This window comes from Hippocampus comes, unplaced genomic scaffold (genome assembly GCF_001891065.2).
Source record: "Hippocampus comes isolate QL1 unplaced genomic scaffold, H_comes_QL1_v1.1 scaffold676, whole genome shotgun sequence".
In the NCBI taxonomy this organism is placed as follows: domain Eukaryota; kingdom Metazoa; phylum Chordata; class Actinopteri; order Syngnathiformes; family Syngnathidae; genus Hippocampus; species Hippocampus comes.
Genome location: NW_017805988.1, coordinates 191,610 through 206,876, shown reverse-complemented (window position 1 = coordinate 206,876; position 15,267 = coordinate 191,610). Strand labels below are relative to the sequence as shown.

Sequence of the window (15,267 nt, the reverse complement as noted above, 5' to 3'; positions counted from 1 at the left end):
CCGACCAGACTGGTGACGTGAGCCGTTTTCCAGGTGATCCTCCCGGCCGGCGTGTCGTACGCCGAGGTGTGCGGAGCGGTGGGGGTGAGCAAAGTGCGCGTGCTGGAAGACGGCGGCGCCTCGGACAACTCGGAGGCCTGGCTGCTGCTGTGGGACGGCGGCGTCAGCGTCCATCGCGTTCGCCGAGACGCCAAGCACACCTTGAAGATGGAGCTGAGCGCGCTCAGTCACCACGGTAAGCCTCCCCTCGGGATCGACGCTCCATCCGAACGCGACGAGCCGCACTCAAAGGAACGTTGGTGCCGCTCCGCCTTTCTTCAGAAATGGACCCGTCGGAAGACCTCGTCACCGTGGTCCTCGGGCACAGGTCGGTGGTGGGGCACGCCGCCGCTCGTCGCGCGGGGCCGCCGTCGGTCAGGTGACGCGTGTCGCTGTGGCGTGTGCGCGCAGGCGCGTGTCGCTGCACTTTGACGAGCACGAGAGCTGCGGCAGATGGTACCGCCTCCTGCAGGGCGCTTTGGGCGCTGCGGACGCCGGGGAATCTCCCGTCCGCTCCGACCCGACCCCGTACCCGTATCCGCCGAGCGACCTCAAGGAGACGGACTCGGTGCCGCTCGCCGTCCAGCGATGCATCCAACACGTCAAGAGCTACGGTCCTGACTCCCCCCCTTCTTCTCCTTCCCGCGGGCTTTGTCTTCGACGGGCGCCTTCACGTCCTCGTCTTCCTTCTCGCGCGTCCTGCCGACGTTCAGGTCTGAAGGTGGAGGGCGTTTACCGGCGCTGCGGCCTGGCCTCCAAAGTGTCCCAGCTGGTGGAGGCCCTGCTGAGATCGCCGTCTTCCGCCCCGCTGGAGTCGGACGAACAGGGCGCGCTGGACGCCGCCGCCGCCCTCAAGCGGTACATCCGGCAACAGGAAGGGCAACTCTTTCCCGAGAGCGACCGCAAGGACTGGATGCGCGCCGCCGGTGGGTAGGACGGCGTGGCCGCCGCTTCATCACGATTATTATTATTATTTTTTCCCCCGGTTTTCGCATTCACCCGTGTACGGCACCGAGCGACTTGGGGGGGGGGGGGTTAATCCCGGCGTACGGCGGTACCTGGACTTGCGAACGTCGTGCCAGTGGTCGTACTTTTGTGTGTGAAGCCATTTCAGATGAGCGCGCCAGGTTCTCCGCCTACCGACGCCTGCTCCGGCAGCTGCCCTCCGCCAAGCGAGTCACGCTCAATGCCTTGTTTGGACACTTCCACATGTGAGTCAGCGTGGAGGAACATCATTCGGGATGACCTCCTGCATGCAAGTAGACGGAAAAGGCAGAATTGCCTCACAAACGCTCGCTTGTTTCAACTGACAAGGTTTCGTTCACCCGACGGAAAAGTGAAAATGTTTTTTTTTCTGCCGGTGCGCACCTGCCGTCACACGGGGCCGCTGGCGGTGTCGCTTTGTCGTCAGGGTCCAGACGTTCTCTCAGGTCAACAAGATGTCGGCACACAACCTGGCGCTGGTTCTGGTTCCGTCACTCTTCCACAGTCTGAACGGCGACCTGCTCAAGCTCACCCGCGAGTTGGTCCTGTACCACCCGCGGCTCTTCCTGGTAGGTGACGCGAGAGGCGCGCGTTTGCGCCGCCAGCGGGAAAACTCACCGGTGCGTCGGGACGCTTTGCAGACGCACGAGGAGTTGGAGGAGGAGGAGGAGGAGGAGGAGGAGATCACCGTCCTCTGAACAACTGGAACAAGAAGAGACACGTTGCTGAGCAAGACAAGGCCAAAGGTCGGGTCGGTGACGGACTCGGTCTGCAAGGCGCACGCACAGGCCGTCTCGCTCGGCGCCCTCTGCTGGGGAACAACTCAAGCTTCATAGCTCAGGATGGTCCCGCCCCCACGAGGACATTCGGGAGCGTTTGCTTTGAGCGGGCTTACATTCCATTTTCTGCCTTTCTCAATAAGCCACAATTTCGTTCCTTGAAAAGACTCTTTTGTTTCTTCCACAACGTTCGACTTTTGGGGGAACGGCTGTTCTCAAAAGGACTCCCCGCAGAATGCTCGTTTTGACACATAATACGCTCATAATTCATTTTTATTCCCCATTTGAAACCTCCCTCCAATTTTTTTCTCTAAAAATGTACTTTTCTGTAACGCAATGCCTATTTTGAAGAGAGAACTTGGGATATATTTGAGAAGAAAAAAAGAAAAGTAGATTTTCTGAAAAAACATTTGGATGAGGGAGGGGGGATTTGTTTTGTCAAAAAAAAGACCCCATTTTTTCACTCTTGTGAAAATCCACTTTTTATTAAATTAGCCTCATCCTTTTGTTTTTTTTTTATGTCCACCTTTTTCTCCAAAGTAACTCCAAAAAGTGAGCTTTTCTTTTATTTTTTTCGAACTGGTCTTTGCATCAAGAAAGGATGCTCCAAAAGCACGCGTCGCGTCGTCGTCATTGCGAGGAGGACGAGGCGAGCGCACACGGCGGCGCTCAGTGGAAGACGGTCTGCCTCCAGCGTTTGTCGGGGGTGAAAGGCCACAGACAGTCGCAGACGGCGGAGGCGAACGCTCGCGGCTCCACGCCGAGGCCCAGCACCTCCAGACGGGAACAGTCCAGGCGAGGGTTCAGCGGTCGCGCGGCGGCCACCCCCGCCGGCTGCTCCGTCAGCTGCCGGCGGGGTGGACGGGTTGGTTGGCGGCGAGAAAAACAACAACAACAACAAAATTCAGAACCCAACGTGACTCCCCCGCTCAGAGTGCGAGCGACCAATCGCATACCGGGATGAGATGATCGGACGGAAGGTTGAAGGCCCGGGCCATGGCGAGCGCCATCTCGTATTTGGTCATCTGCTCCTTCGCGGAGTAATGGAAGATTCCTCGGATGGAATCGTCCTACACACACAAACCGGCACGAACAGTAACGAAGGGATCGCAACAATCATTCCCGACCGCCGCCGGCACGGCCGGACGCGCGTTCCCGGCGATGCTTCGGGATCCTCATCGCCAAAAAGAAGCGCGGCGGCGACGCCCGCGTCCTACAATTAGGAAGAACGATTGAGAAGGCGGCGCGGGGGCGGCTCTTCATAGCCACCTGAAAACAAAATGGCCGACCTTTCCATATCAATACAGACAGAAATAAGAGGAAGACGATCATTTCAAGACAAAAAGCAGATCAATATTGAGGAAAAGCAAACATGTACCCGGGTGGCAGCTTTCTTGCTCTCCCCTCCCCCCCACCCCCACGAATAAGAACCAAAGTGCACCCAAGTGGCAAAGTGGCGATGATCCAACTGACGCTTGTTCAGAAGTATTGAGAAGAACCGAGTGGCAGACACGCGAGCAAATATACACGCACACAGATAGGGATTTTTGGGATAGAATCGTGTACTCTGCGGGGCAACCATGAAGATGTACGAGCATACGGTGGAGTCATCAAACTGTCCTTGAGTGGCAGATATTGCAACAGAGGAGACGAAGAAGATGGAGAAGGAGGAGGAGGAGGAGGGCATACCCGAGCGGCGGCGCGGCAGATGTTCCAGCAGACAGCGGCGACGTCTTGCGTGTGCGTGGGGAAGCGCTGCTGGCAGTGGTCCAGGGCGCAGGTCTCGCCCGCCGTCGCCCCCCGCAGGACTTTGGGCCACAGCGCCGTCACGGCGCTCTCGCTCACAGACTCCACCTCGCCGAACAGGACGGGAACGCGCAGAACCGCCGAGCCTGCCGGACGAGAGGCGAGCACGTTGGCCCCCCCGCCTGACGGACGAGAGGCGCGGGCGTCGGCCCGTGGCCCGACGGCGCGCGGGACTGACGTGTGCAGTATCGCAGCGTTTGGCGCTCTCCTTCCATCTTGCTGCGTCCGTAGGCGTTGACGGGGCTCGGGGCGTCGTCTTGGCCGTAAGGCGGACGCCGGCCGTCGAACACGTAGTCGCTGCTCATGTACAGGAGGAATGCGCCGCAACACGCTAACAAAAGAGCCACCCGGCCGGGCGGGCGCGCCCCGTCACAAAACATCACGTGTCTCGGGCGCCACGCGCAGCGGTCACATCAATCTCGCACCGGCGCCATCGAGCACGCGTGGCCGACTCACCGGCCTCCCTGGCGAGGATGGCGGTGGCGTGCACGTTGATGTTTTCCGCCGCCTCCGGGTGGCGCTCCACCACGTCCGGGCGACGCTCCGCTGCGCAGTGGACCACCACGTGAGGCTGTGCCACGCGCACGGACACACACACACACACACACACACACCACACACGCTGCATCAAGCTGGCATTGTCGTACCAAAGGACTGCGCTTGTTTGGCTTTTTCTTGGCCCTTTGGTCCTTTTTGCCATGGCGAGGGTTCCACAGAAGAACGAGTCACGCAATCAAACACTTTTGGTTTCAGAAAGGCTCGCTCGTGCCTCTTTGACTTTGGAAGGCTCCTGCTTCCCGCTCGACTCCCATTTTCGCATGTCACAAACCACCGCGTACCGCTTTCTTTTTGGTCGCCTCCGACGTCCCAACGGGCTCCCGTTCGTGCTTTTATTTTGGCAGGTTTTCTCACGAGTCGTCGATCACCATTCGCGGCTTCCATTTTGGTCGCTCCCTGCACTCGTCTTAGTCTTGCTCATCGCAAAATATCATTGACTGGTTTGACTTTGGTTGGCTCCTACTTCCCGTTTGTTTCCCGATGAGGTTGTCTTGATGGAGCTCCAAGTTGTGGCCTGTCACACTCATTTGTCATTTTGGAGCTGTCCGTTGAATAAACAACAACTGGGGCTCTCCTTCCCCACACGTGAGCGCATGACACAACCTTCATTGCACCACTGTAGGTGGGGGGTGGGGGTTATTTTATTTATTTATTTTGAATTTATACCCCAAAAGTTGCGTGAGCGGCGCGCGCGGGCCCGTTACCTTGCACTGACTCATGAGCGTCTTGACGGCATCCTCATCGGTGAGGTCGCAGCGAAGGAGGCACGGGCCGGCCCTGCGGTACGCCGTCCCCGTCACGGCGCAGCCGCGCTTCTGGAACTCCTTGAGGACAGCCCGGCCCAGGAGACCGCTGGCCCCCGTCACCAGGACGCGGCGACCCCCCGCCGGAGGGTCCTCCTGCTGCGCAAATGCATTGTGATTGTCCAGACCAGACCTCAACCCTTTGAGCAATTTAAGTGCAAAAAATATATCAAATAAAATACACGTCTCACGCACACCAGTCTCTCTCTCTCTCTCACACACACGCGCACACACACACACACACACACACACACACACACACACACACACACACACACACACACGTTCCCCCATCATGAAAATGAGGTCACTATGATGCCCTACTTTCCTATTGCATTGTGATTTTTCTAAGGGCTGAATTTGGCCGTTGTTTTCGCATCGTGACTGGATTTACTTCATCAGCGAACGAATAAGAAATCATGAACAGAACTGTATGTGTGTTTACCAAGGTGACCGGTGAGTCTTTTGAAAATAGGAGAAAGATGAAGAAAGTTGTGCGAGTTTGAAACTTGGTCAGCATCGAGACGTTGGCCAGAAATCGCCGCAGTGATTTTCACACGGTCCCAACTTGCTCTACATTTGTCACAGGAAAAATGGCACTCACGTGACCGGGAGAGTCTTGAAACGACCTGCCTGATCATGCTGCTCTCGTGGCAATCAACGAATCTTTGAAATATTACGCACATCTCTGGTCATTGCTTCCGAGTTTACCTGCAGCAGCTTCACGTGCCCCGGCCTGAAGTCAATCGTCAAGTGGTTCATATTTGTTGTCGAATACGCTTAATATCACTTCTCGGACGCGTGGTCAGACCCTCGCGATTTCCAGAGATGATCAAATGGCAACGTTTGCGTTTATTCTCTGATTTGCAAGACGCCGACTTCACCTGCGCGCCACTTCCGGATTGAAGGATCAACTCACTGCCGTAAACCGGACGCCGATTTGGTAAAACGCTTTACGACTAAGACGGTTCCCCCCGCCCCCTTCAAAAAAAACCAAAACAAACAAACAAAAATAATAAATATACTCGTTTGTGGGGACACTGTTATTTGTAAGTTCTATCTTAGCTAAGCAGTTATGGCGTGTTACAAATAAATAAGAATAAGAATTGAAAATGAACGTAACAATTCACCTCAAGTTGTTCCGATTCGAATCCTGGCATCTGTCCCGACAGCGGTTAGCGACACCGGAAGGCCCAGTAGAAGCCACCAGAACTCAGTAAAAAAAAAAAAAAATCATGGGCTTAAAGCGAAAGCCGCATCTCTCAACTGCAACACACAAACGCCGCTGTATTTCTTCGTTGGTATTCTTGGTTCAATTCTTCACGAATCGTCTCACTACCGCCGCCAGCAGGCGATAAACGAAAACAGTACATTTTTACTTGTTGCGGATTTTGACAAAATCACAATTTCAGTTGGTGTTAAATCAGGAAAAACATATCTGCGACATTATTTGAGGTGGTGTTTTGTTTAGCACCAAATTTATGGAAAAAATCGCACGTGGATTAATATTGAATAACAATGGACAATTTGTTAAAAAGGGCTTTGGTAAAAAAAACAAATGCTTACGTTATCTGTTGAAAGGGGAGAAAAGTCTCGATTTGGGTTGAGATTCAAACAACAAACTCATTTCTATGAAGTAGGGCCCCCCCCAAAAAAGCATTTAACATATTCAACGCTTTTCAAAACTTAAGTGACAGAAACTTCTGATTAACTTGTATTAGCAGCAAGCAAACTAAATGCTGCTTCCAGCACTGATTCTTAATAAATTGAAGTTCCGAAAAAAATAATGACAGTTCACTCTGTGAATTCCGAGCCATGAAATTATTGGCTTGAAAATGTCATTTCTATCACACCGGAGCCTTTATTGGTCCTCCTGGGAAAGAAAAAAAAAACATCTTGCAGTAAAATGTACATATTTCACAGTATAAATCTGTCTTTTCAAGACAAAAAAATGACAAGGGTGATACAGAGGCTTCAAAAACTCCAGTATCACATGACACAGCGGGTGTTATGTGAGACAAAAGTCGGTTTTCACACCAATTTTTTTTTGCTGAAAATGAATGAAGGTCTGGTGAGAATGAAAATACGCCTCCACCTCTCCTTGGCTGTGAGCGCGCGGCACAAAAATCCAACTGCACAATGCACACGTACGCAAACACAAGTTACACTTGGGTGGACACGTCCGCATCTTCCCGTCCAAGTTGCGGCGCCACCTCCCCTTCGGAGGGCGAATCTTGGCCGGAGCTCCACCCCTTGAAGGTCGGACTAATGGGGAGTCTTCTGAGCCAGCGGGCGCGTCGCACCAGAGCCATCCCCACGGGAAAGTCGTACGAGGGCGACGAGAGCGACGAGGACGTCAAAGCGCTCCACTGCAGCAGCCCGCGCTCCTCCCTCGAGCCTGAACAGAAAAGCCGTCGGCACGGTCATCACGCCCGAGCGTCGTGGCGCTGCCGACCTCGTCGCGGCAACGACGCCGTCATGACCGCGGCGACAGCGAGGACATGCGCAGGCTAGCAAATATTTTGGGGAGAATCGTTCCTCGTTTGGGCCGTCGCATCGACTCCGCCGATAAAAATGGAATTTGGATTCCAAAGCGACCGTTTGAGCCGCACTCATTCTCACTGCCTGTCCTCACACGTCCGAGCGTGCGGGGCCTGGCCGGGTGCGGAGCAAGGGCGCCAGGGAATGCGAGAAGAGTCGGCCGATGCCGGCTCGAGGCGGTCCGCCGGCCCACCGGTCCGGGCTTTCGCTCTCACGGAATCATTGGGGTTGGTGCGGCGATTGTAAGAAGAACCCGGGCTGACCTGGCACGGTGTTGTCCAGGCAGAAGGCCAGGAAGCCGCCGACAAACATCTCGGTGGACAGCAGAACCGTCAGGATCTGATTGAGCTCCTCCACACCTGCGGGCGCACGACAGCTCGTGGGTCACGCGCGCACACACACGCGTGGCCGCGCGGGCGGCGTCGGCGGCGCGCACGCACCCGTCTCGATGCATTTGGGGTGCGCGTCCAGGTAGGCGGGCAGCGTGAGGCCGAAGAACATGGAGAAGCCCAGCACAAAGAGATTGCGGGACGAGTTGAGGTCCACCAGCTGCAGGTTGGACAGGCCCACCGCCGTGATCATGCCTGACGCAAATCGACAAACAGCTCAGCCGTGGCTGACTTCTTTTCGAAAAGGTCCATTCAAAAGCCCGAGCGACAACCATAGCGGGCCTATAACATCCGGACGAATCCTTGACCCCGCCCGCTTGGTTCTTTTTTCTCTTAAAAAGGGCGACCTGAACTCGAAACGCTCATCGCATCGTGGCCAATTCCGAGGCAAGGACAGCGGACTCACTTTTCCCCGGCCACGCTACAAAATGGCACAGTGACTATTGAACGCGGGTGAGCGAACGTGAGGGGCGACTTTCACCAAAGAGCGTGCAGAACATCCCCCCCAGGATGGGATCCGGCAGCGACGCGAACAGAGCCGTGAACTTTCCCACGCAGCCCAGCAGCAACATGATGGCGGCGCCGTACTGAACCACACGGCGGCTGCCCACCTGCCACGAGAGTGAGTGAACCAAAACCAACACCGTCACTCCAACTGCAATTGAAAAAAAATAAACCCGCAGGAAAATGCTTCGCCAAAGAAAAAAAGAAAAAGCCTCCGGCAAACGACGCTGCGAAAATCACATGAAATGGGAGCGAAAATGTTTTTGAAGTTTTGAGAATTTGTTTTTTTTTTTTTGCACTGATTCAAGGAGCAACAACAATGGACCGTCCCAAGCACTCCAGCTGCCTTGAATCGTCGCGGTCATCTTTAATAACAAGTCTGGTAGCGCCCTCTAGTGGAGCTGGCGAGAAGACTCATTTTCAGTCCCACCGCAGCGACCGAGTGAGTGAGTACCTTGGTGATGGCGAGCACGCCAATGTTGGGGCTGGAGGACGTGGATCCATTGCCGGTGCCCAGGAGTCCGGCGATGATGCAGCACACGCCCTCCGTGAAGATTCCTCTGCGGGAAGGATGGAAGGATGGCAAAAGGACGTCAGCGCCGGCGCGCTCCAACGCTTGAAGGTGCCGTCTCACCTGTTGATGGCGTGCACCGGAGGCGGCGACGCCCCCGCGAGGCGAGCGCAGGCGTAGTAGTCGCCGATGGACTCCACGATGCCCGCCAGGGTAGCGCTGAACATGCCCAGCACCCCCGCCAACGTCACCATCGGCACCCCCCACTGGCCTGGAGTAGCGGCGCATTGTCACGTGTTACCAAAAAAATATATATATAGAAATATTTTTTTTTAAAATGGGAGTTCCCTTCAAACGCTTCACTTGTGGAGACAGCGACAGAAAGGTGGATGCAGTCGAGAGGTGTTGGGAGAACGGTGGCGAGTCGGTCACGTGATTCGGTGAATTGAAGGGGGCTAGCATAGCGGTCCGGTGCGGCACGGCACGGCGAGATGGCGAGGTCGATGACGAGCGGCGATTGATCTCACAGGGGTAAGGCACCCTGAACCAGGGGGCGGAGGTCATGATGTCCCCGCGGGCGTCGGTGCGCGCCTTGTGGCCGTAGCGTCGCGGGTCGCTGGGCAGAAGGTCGCCGAGGGTGAAGACGTAACACAGCAGCCACACCAGCACGATGGCCAGGATGATCTGAGCGCAAAACAAGCATTTGTGGGAAAGGCGGCGGCGGCGGCGGCGGCGGCGGCGAACGCTCGCGGCGAGGCCGAGTCGTCCTTTACGGGGAACATCTTGAAGACGTGAACCCGGCTCAGCCGCAGCCCTTTCTTCCTGCTGCAGACGGGAAACGGGAGCGAGGTGGTCCGCAGGTACTGAGCGAACAGCACGATCAGGAGGATGCACCTGGACGGCCGCAAACACGCCGGTCAGCGCGAACGCGGGCTCGGCGCCGGCGCAAAGCGGGCGGGCGGCTCTCACAGCGCCGAGAAGCCCCAGTGCGATCCGGCCCGCTCGCCGGCCGTGTTGAAGACGGACAGGCCGATGAGCGACACGGTGGGCGTGACGGTCAGCGGCCCGATGTACTCCAGCAGGATGCCCGGCAGCCCCAGCAGACCGATGGCCACCTCCACCGTGCTCGACACCATGATGGCGCCCTGGATCTGGCGCGCACACGCACGTGACCGTTCCCGTCAATCGCTCCCAAAAACGCCAAGACGGACGGACGGACGGACGGACGGACGGACGGACCTCTCTGATGCGAGGCTGCCAAACGTGCGACGTGTCCAACGGAAGGGTCCAGTTGCCGTAAATCTCCTCTGTCAACAGGCAGGCACGCGCGCACACACAAAAAAAGGTGAGCAAGCACAGAGATAGCCCCGGACATGTTACCCCCCCCCAAGCACACACAAAGACAGGCAGTGCGGTTTGCGCTCACCCTGGCTGGGGCAGGCCCATCGCTCCAAGCCGAGGATGGCCTGCGCAGGAATGAGGAAGGCCAGCGCGGAGGCTTGAAAGAGAGGAAGTCTACACAACAACAACAACAACAACGGCCACAATCAGCTAGCAAGATTTCCGCTGCGCGCCATCGCAACTTTTCCCGCGTGCTCTCACAAGCTTCGCCTTTCCCCCTCACGGAACCGCTCGGGCCGTCCTGCGAGCGCTCCGAAGAGTCGCGACTCGCTCCCAACGCTGTTCCGACGCTTTCGGGAGTCGCGTCGGAGCGATCAATGACGTCGTCGTCTATTTCGGCACTTGTCATCTTGGCTATCGGCGCAAGCGTTCGCTTCTGCTTCTGCTCATTCGCCTTCCTTGCCATCAACTCGCTGGTGCTCTGGCATTCAGGCACCTTCAAGAATTGTAACCCTCACTCCAACTCCTTCAACACAACCGCCCGCCGGGTTGCCGTCGTGTTCGAAATGTTTTGTTTTTTAAGTCACACGGGGAGGGGTTGCCTTTGCCAGAAAGTGTTGTGGCGACCCTGCCAGCAAGGGAAGCTCGCTCGAGCTCCGTAAGCTCCGCCTACCGAAGGTTCGAGCGCGACGGTCGAGTGAACGCGTGACAATTTGGATCGAGGTCGGTTTCGCCCTCGCCCGGCGACAATCTTTTGACTCAGCTGACCTCCCTTCGCCCATCACCAAGAAAGGGCGAAATATCACCGACGACCGCGGACTTGTTTGGAATTGGGGGGCCAACCGCCGGCGCTCACCTGACTCCCAGGGTGGTCTGGATGAGCGTGGTGATTCCGACGGTGGTGAAAATGGTCCCGATGAGCTGGCTGATGGTGTTCTGGTCCCGGCCCACGCACATGGCCTCGGCCAGCAAGAAGGGGACGGCCACGGTGCCGCTGAAGCAGGTCAGGTAGTGCTGCGCACAGGGGAGGGACCAGACGGCGGCCGCTTCGCCGCGCGACGGCGACGGCGGACCTTTGCGGCCTACCTGCAGGCCGAGCAGGATGCACAAGTACCAAGGTGGGACGTCCTCGATGGTGTAAATCATGTCCGAGCCCAACTTCTGCTCTCCGATCGGCTCTTTGGTCGACTCGCTGCCGCGCCCCCTCGGGACGTCATCCTGACTCTGCACGGAACAAACGTCCCGTTTCTGCTGCTCATTTGCACTCCCCCCACGCGCCAAATATTTTCTTGAAATCTGCGCAGATACACTTGTCACGGTGACCCCAGTCAAGCGTCCCCTGACCCCGCAGTTCATGACAAGCGCCTGTAGAGGGCGGCCTGTAGCCGGGTGAACCGCCTTTGAACCGCCTCCATCAACGCGGTGCCACCGCGCTTTCATTTCGGTCGCGCGAGCACGGAGGTTGTTCATCCACAGTGGTGGCGGGCGACTAAGTGGTCCGGTGAAATTTGATCAGATCGCCGCACTGGAGTTGATCTTTTTCCGACATGAACGCGACTCAACTCAAGTGTACTTCTTGAGCGCTTGAAATCAACCAACGTGCTGTACGTGGAGCAAATATCAGATGCACAACCCACAGCAAGCAGAGGTCAATCTGCCCCGCTTGTCACAAAATGTTTTTGCATTTGCAACACTTTTCTCCCGACGCTATAAAAGCAATTATTTGTACTTTGGACTTGGTCCAAGTGGCGCTTGTTTCAGCCTGAGCAGGTGATGACACGGAGGGGGCATTTCGAAACAGTAAGCCGTGCCTCCGTTCCATCTGGGCTCCGTTATTTTGGAGTCATCCAGTCCTCCCTCAAGCGTCTCCGGTTGGTCCAAAACGCTGCTGCTCCCCTCCTCATTGAACCTCGTAAGGGGAGCGCAAAACCTCAACCCATACGGCTAAGGTGTCGTTTTTCGGTCGTGCTCATGAGCAGCTCATGAGCTTTTTTTCTTTCCACTTTTACTTTCACTTGACAACAATATGGGAACGCGATTTAATAGCATGGAAGTTGAGCTAATGCTAGCAAGCTGCTAAACTCGTGTAAGGCAACATGATTTTTTTTTTCATCCTACGAGGACTGTGTAAGATTGTAAAACATGTTAAGTCATTTGCATAGAGTTTTGTGACAAGTTATCAAAACAGATATTGGACAAAATTCTTTTTGTGCTTGAGTCCATTTCATAGTCTGTATTTTCACTTACTTTTAAGTACAGGAGTCGATTGAGTTTTTCCACTATACTGGTCCCCCCCCCCCTCCGGCCCCTCCTTCGATTTTGTGTGAATACTTGTTTTTATAGTTTCCACTTAAGATCAATAATGCCCTTTACCTTGCAGTCGTCTTGACCGGCAGCCATGTTGATGCGGGAAAGAAACAAAAGCGTTCCGCGTCTCGGCCCGGCTGAGGCGAAACAATCGAGCCATAATCTTCGTGGACTTTCACCTGAAAAACACAGAGCGATAAATCAATTACTTTAGGAGCGTCGCCTCATCAATGATTACACTATTAGCCATTAGGCCGCTGCACGCGTTCACGTTTTCAAGAGGACACCGAAGCCGCTTCCGTAATCGCGCCAATGGAGGCCTGGGAAAGGCGGCCGGCCTTCAAATTCAATCTTTTGGCATCCCCCAATAAAAATCGGACTTCCTATACGAAACAGAAAATGACAAGGACATCGGTCCAAACCCGTTGTGTTTTTTGTTTCGCCTCCATGTTGGGATTTGCAACATTTTTTTTTGGGGGGGGGGTGGTAGTGTGAGCTGTCGTTTGCTTGCCTCTTTGGGCTCTTGAGAGACGAGTGCGCTTCGAACCACCGCCGCCAGATGGCGACAGCGAAGCGGTACAGTCTATTCAAGTCAGTGATCCAAAACGTTGCGGTCAGCTGTGCTGAAAGGTGCTGACTCGTCCGACTGCAGCCGGTGAAGCAAATCCTCCAAGTCGGCGGTGTTTACGATGACAGCGCCGCCTGGCGTCTGTCCATTGACTCATACGAGTCCCCCGTGCTTCCGGTGAATCCGGAAATTGGGGTCGGCAATTGCACTCGTCTTGAGTCTGCTTGAGGTTGTGGACCGAATCGTCTCAGGTCCCGAGCCGGTCAGCCAAAGGTTCGGACTGAGATGTTGCCTGCCTGCCTGCGAGAGGGAGCCGACGCTCACTTTGGGTCCAGTTGGGGATTTTGACAGACTGCCATCACCACAACAGCAAAACTCTTCACGGTGCCACCTTTAAAATGTCGCCTCTCACTGGGTGATTACAAGGGGAGTGGGGGGGGGCGTAACGTATAGGGGAACGCCCTTTTTACCTTTTCTCCTGCCACGAGCGAGCGTGTCGTCATCACGGGCCTCGGCGCGCACGGGGGTCTTCATCTTGTTCCGAGCTGCGGCGTTCTTTGCCATTTGTGACGAACAAAACACACAACGCAAGACCTCCTGGACAGAAAGCTGCGCAATGCGGCGCAAGCGCGCATTTCCTCCTTGGTCGCCGCAGGTGTCAGGTTTTCCAATCCCAAAACGCTCCAAACATCACTTCGCGCCGATCAAAGACGCCCGTCCGAGAATCGAGCAAGACCGTTGATCGTTTCCCCAACGCAGAGAGCAATCAAACCATCGGTCGGCTTTCATCGATGGACGACGGAAATCGGCCAATATTTCCTGTCGAGAGGCCGACATTCCAACGAATTTGGACAATCGTTCCACAAAGACGATCGATTGATGATCCGAATAGTTGTGCGATGACATTAATCGTCAGCTTCGTTGTATCTTCACGCGAGATTTTCCGTTTTTATTTCAACAAAGGCCTTTCGGCAGGGAAGCACTGACCCCCCCCCCGCCCCCCAAACATTGTTGACACCAACCAAAATAACGACCGTACTCATCTGTCGAAAGTAATGATGCCGAATGGATATTTGGCGAGTGACATCCCACTGGCGCCTTTTAGCAGCAGAAACTGGATTCACCAATCAATCACACGCGACACCACGTGCAATATTTTATTGCCTTGCTCATCCTTCTTCCTATGAGAAGCTAACGTGAATTAGAAGAAGAAGAAGAAGAAGAAGAGGAAGCCAGCGTGCTCTGCTCGACGAGCGTCCCGGACCAAAGGGGCGGCGACGTCGGCGATCGGCTCCATAAATAGACTCATTCGCTTTGATTCGGCACGGGCGGGCCGATGGCGGCGGCGCAGATGACGTCAGCAGCTCTTCAGGGACGCGGAGCTGGAACGACAGAGACGTCACATGATGTCACCACAAACTCTGACGTGAGGCCGCTCGGATGGCGGATGGAAAAGCGTTGCAGCGCGCACTCGGCTCGTGGCGCGGACATCGGCGAGGGCGAAATGTCAAAACCTGACGAGTCCGGTGCGCACAAACGCCTCGTCGACTAAGTCAAGCTGTCAAAGCGTTTGATAAGCGGCGAGTTCCAGCGGAGGAGATACATCGTTGGCTTGACGAGTAAAAAAAAAAAATTGCACGCACTCGTGGAACAAACGTCCGACTGGTAGTTTGACCTTTTGCCCCCCTCCCCCGCCTCTAATATTGGACACGACGAATACAACAAGGGGGCAGTCCGAGTGAAGGGCTTGGTGACTTTGACGTCACCATGAGTACGAGTAGCAAGCAGATTTGCCACAAGTGCACTTGAAGTTCGCTTCGAACACGGAGTTGCTCTCTCGGGGGGGTTTTGGACCCGCGGATCGCCGAGTGGCCGGAAAGGCCGTCGTCGCCTCGCGCCAAAGTGCAACCGCGGCCGGCCACGTGCGGCTCGCGTTATTTTTTTTTTTTTTGCGTCTTGGACTTTGGCCGCCTGCTCATGTGGCGATGCCAACATGGCAGTATTTTCCCCACTCTGCTTGCTTCCAAACACTCTGTTTGCAGGTAAGAAAATCCGAGAACAAAGAGGCGGGGTGGGGAAAAAAGAGAGAGACAGAGAGCGCTGGGGGGGGGGGGAGGCGCCGCGAGGGCAGCGGGGG

At 55.6% G+C, this 15,267-nt stretch overlaps 5 protein-coding genes across 11 annotated transcripts in view; 1 reads left to right on the top strand and 4 right to left on the bottom strand.

Annotated features, from left to right (window-relative positions):
• Window positions 1-1,207, bottom strand: part of LOC109528881 (platelet-derived growth factor receptor beta-like) — a 16,927-nt gene extending 15,720 nt beyond the window's left edge. The window contains exon 1 of the mRNA XM_019891925.1: window positions 1,098-1,207. The gene's annotated coding sequence lies outside the window, so the exon portion shown is untranslated. The remainder of the gene's footprint in view (window positions 1-1,097) is intronic.
• The window catches only part of LOC109528880 (arf-GAP with Rho-GAP domain, ANK repeat and PH domain-containing protein 1), a 7,407-nt gene extending 5,676 nt beyond the window's left edge, over window positions 1-1,731 (top strand). Inside the window, exons 20-26 of the mRNA XM_019891923.1 lie at window positions 34-235; window positions 322-367; window positions 451-653; window positions 753-965; window positions 1,145-1,250; window positions 1,451-1,592; window positions 1,665-1,731. Coding sequence (XP_019747482.1) covers window positions 34-235; window positions 322-367; window positions 451-653; window positions 753-965; window positions 1,145-1,250; window positions 1,451-1,592; window positions 1,665-1,721 — 969 coding nt within the window. The 3' untranslated portion in view covers window positions 1,722-1,731. The remainder of the gene's footprint in view (window positions 1-33; window positions 236-321; window positions 368-450; window positions 654-752; window positions 966-1,144; window positions 1,251-1,450; window positions 1,593-1,664) is intronic.
• A 489-nt stretch (window positions 1,732-2,220) lies between these two features.
• On the bottom strand, window positions 2,221-6,206 carry mat2b (methionine adenosyltransferase 2 non-catalytic beta subunit methionine). 7 transcript variants are annotated; one of them, XM_019891936.1, is made up of 8 exons: window positions 5,790-5,933; window positions 5,681-5,759; window positions 4,871-5,065; window positions 4,065-4,179; window positions 3,787-3,939; window positions 3,492-3,694; window positions 2,759-2,872; window positions 2,221-2,648 (listed from the first exon to the last, which is right to left on the bottom strand). In XM_019891936.1, the coding sequence occupies exons 2-8, from the start codon at window positions 5,729-5,731 to the stop codon at window positions 2,472-2,474; spliced, it is 1,008 nt and encodes a 335-aa protein (XP_019747495.1). In that variant the 5' UTR covers window positions 5,732-5,759; window positions 5,790-5,933; the 3' UTR covers window positions 2,221-2,471. The 7 variants fall into 7 exon arrangements, with proteins under 7 accessions (XP_019747495.1, XP_019747492.1, XP_019747496.1 ...); XM_019891933.1 differs by having other exon boundaries at window positions 4,871-5,068; window positions 5,790-5,932; XM_019891937.1 differs by lacking the exons at window positions 5,681-5,759; window positions 5,790-5,933 and adding an exon at window positions 6,100-6,206 and having other exon boundaries at window positions 4,871-5,068.
• Window positions 6,207-7,009: 803 nt separating this feature from the next.
• slc23a1 (solute carrier family 23 member 1) lies at window positions 7,010-13,146 on the bottom strand. The gene is made up of 15 exons (XM_019891931.1): window positions 13,074-13,146; window positions 12,629-12,741; window positions 11,342-11,479; window positions 11,112-11,269; window positions 10,341-10,429; window positions 10,154-10,221; window positions 9,884-10,065; window positions 9,688-9,808; window positions 9,442-9,598; window positions 9,038-9,185; window positions 8,858-8,963; window positions 8,381-8,510; window positions 7,951-8,094; window positions 7,774-7,869; window positions 7,010-7,367 (listed from the first exon to the last, which is right to left on the bottom strand). Exons 2-15 carry the CDS (start codon window positions 12,653-12,655, stop codon window positions 7,132-7,134), a joined length of 1,800 nt encoding a protein of 599 aa, XP_019747490.1. The 5' UTR covers window positions 12,656-12,741; window positions 13,074-13,146; the 3' UTR covers window positions 7,010-7,131.
• A 1,127-nt stretch (window positions 13,147-14,273) lies between these two features.
• Window positions 14,274-15,267, bottom strand: part of pwwp2a (PWWP domain containing 2A) — a 5,566-nt gene continuing 4,572 nt past the window's right edge. The window contains exon 4 of the mRNA XM_019891928.1: window positions 14,274-14,512. The gene's annotated coding sequence lies outside the window, so the exon portion shown is untranslated. The remainder of the gene's footprint in view (window positions 14,513-15,267) is intronic.

Bases quoted from the DNA above. Each gene is read 5' to 3' on its own strand.
- mat2b (XM_019891932.1), bottom strand. From the start codon at position 5,731: ATGAACCACTTGACGATTGACTTCAGGCCGGGGCACGTGAAGCTGCTG. The intron at 3,695-3,786 runs GTCAGTCCCGCG...CTCGTCCGGCAG, and splicing joins AACGCTGCGATACTGCACAC to GCTCGGCGGTTCTGCGCGTT. The intron at 2,649-2,758 runs GTATGCGATTGG...CCCCGCCGGCAG, and splicing joins CGTCCGATCATCTCATCCCG to CTGACGGAGCAGCCGGCGGG.
- slc23a1 (XM_019891931.1), bottom strand. From the start codon at position 12,655: ATGGCTGCCGGTCAAGACGACTGCAAG. The intron at 10,430-11,111 runs GTGAGCGCCGGC...GTTGTTGTGTAG, and splicing joins CAGACCACCCTGGGAGTCAG to ACTTCCTCTCTTTCAAGCCT. The intron at 8,964-9,037 runs GTGAGACGGCAC...TCCTTCCCGCAG, and splicing joins CCGGTGCACGCCATCAACAG to AGGAATCTTCACGGAGGGCG.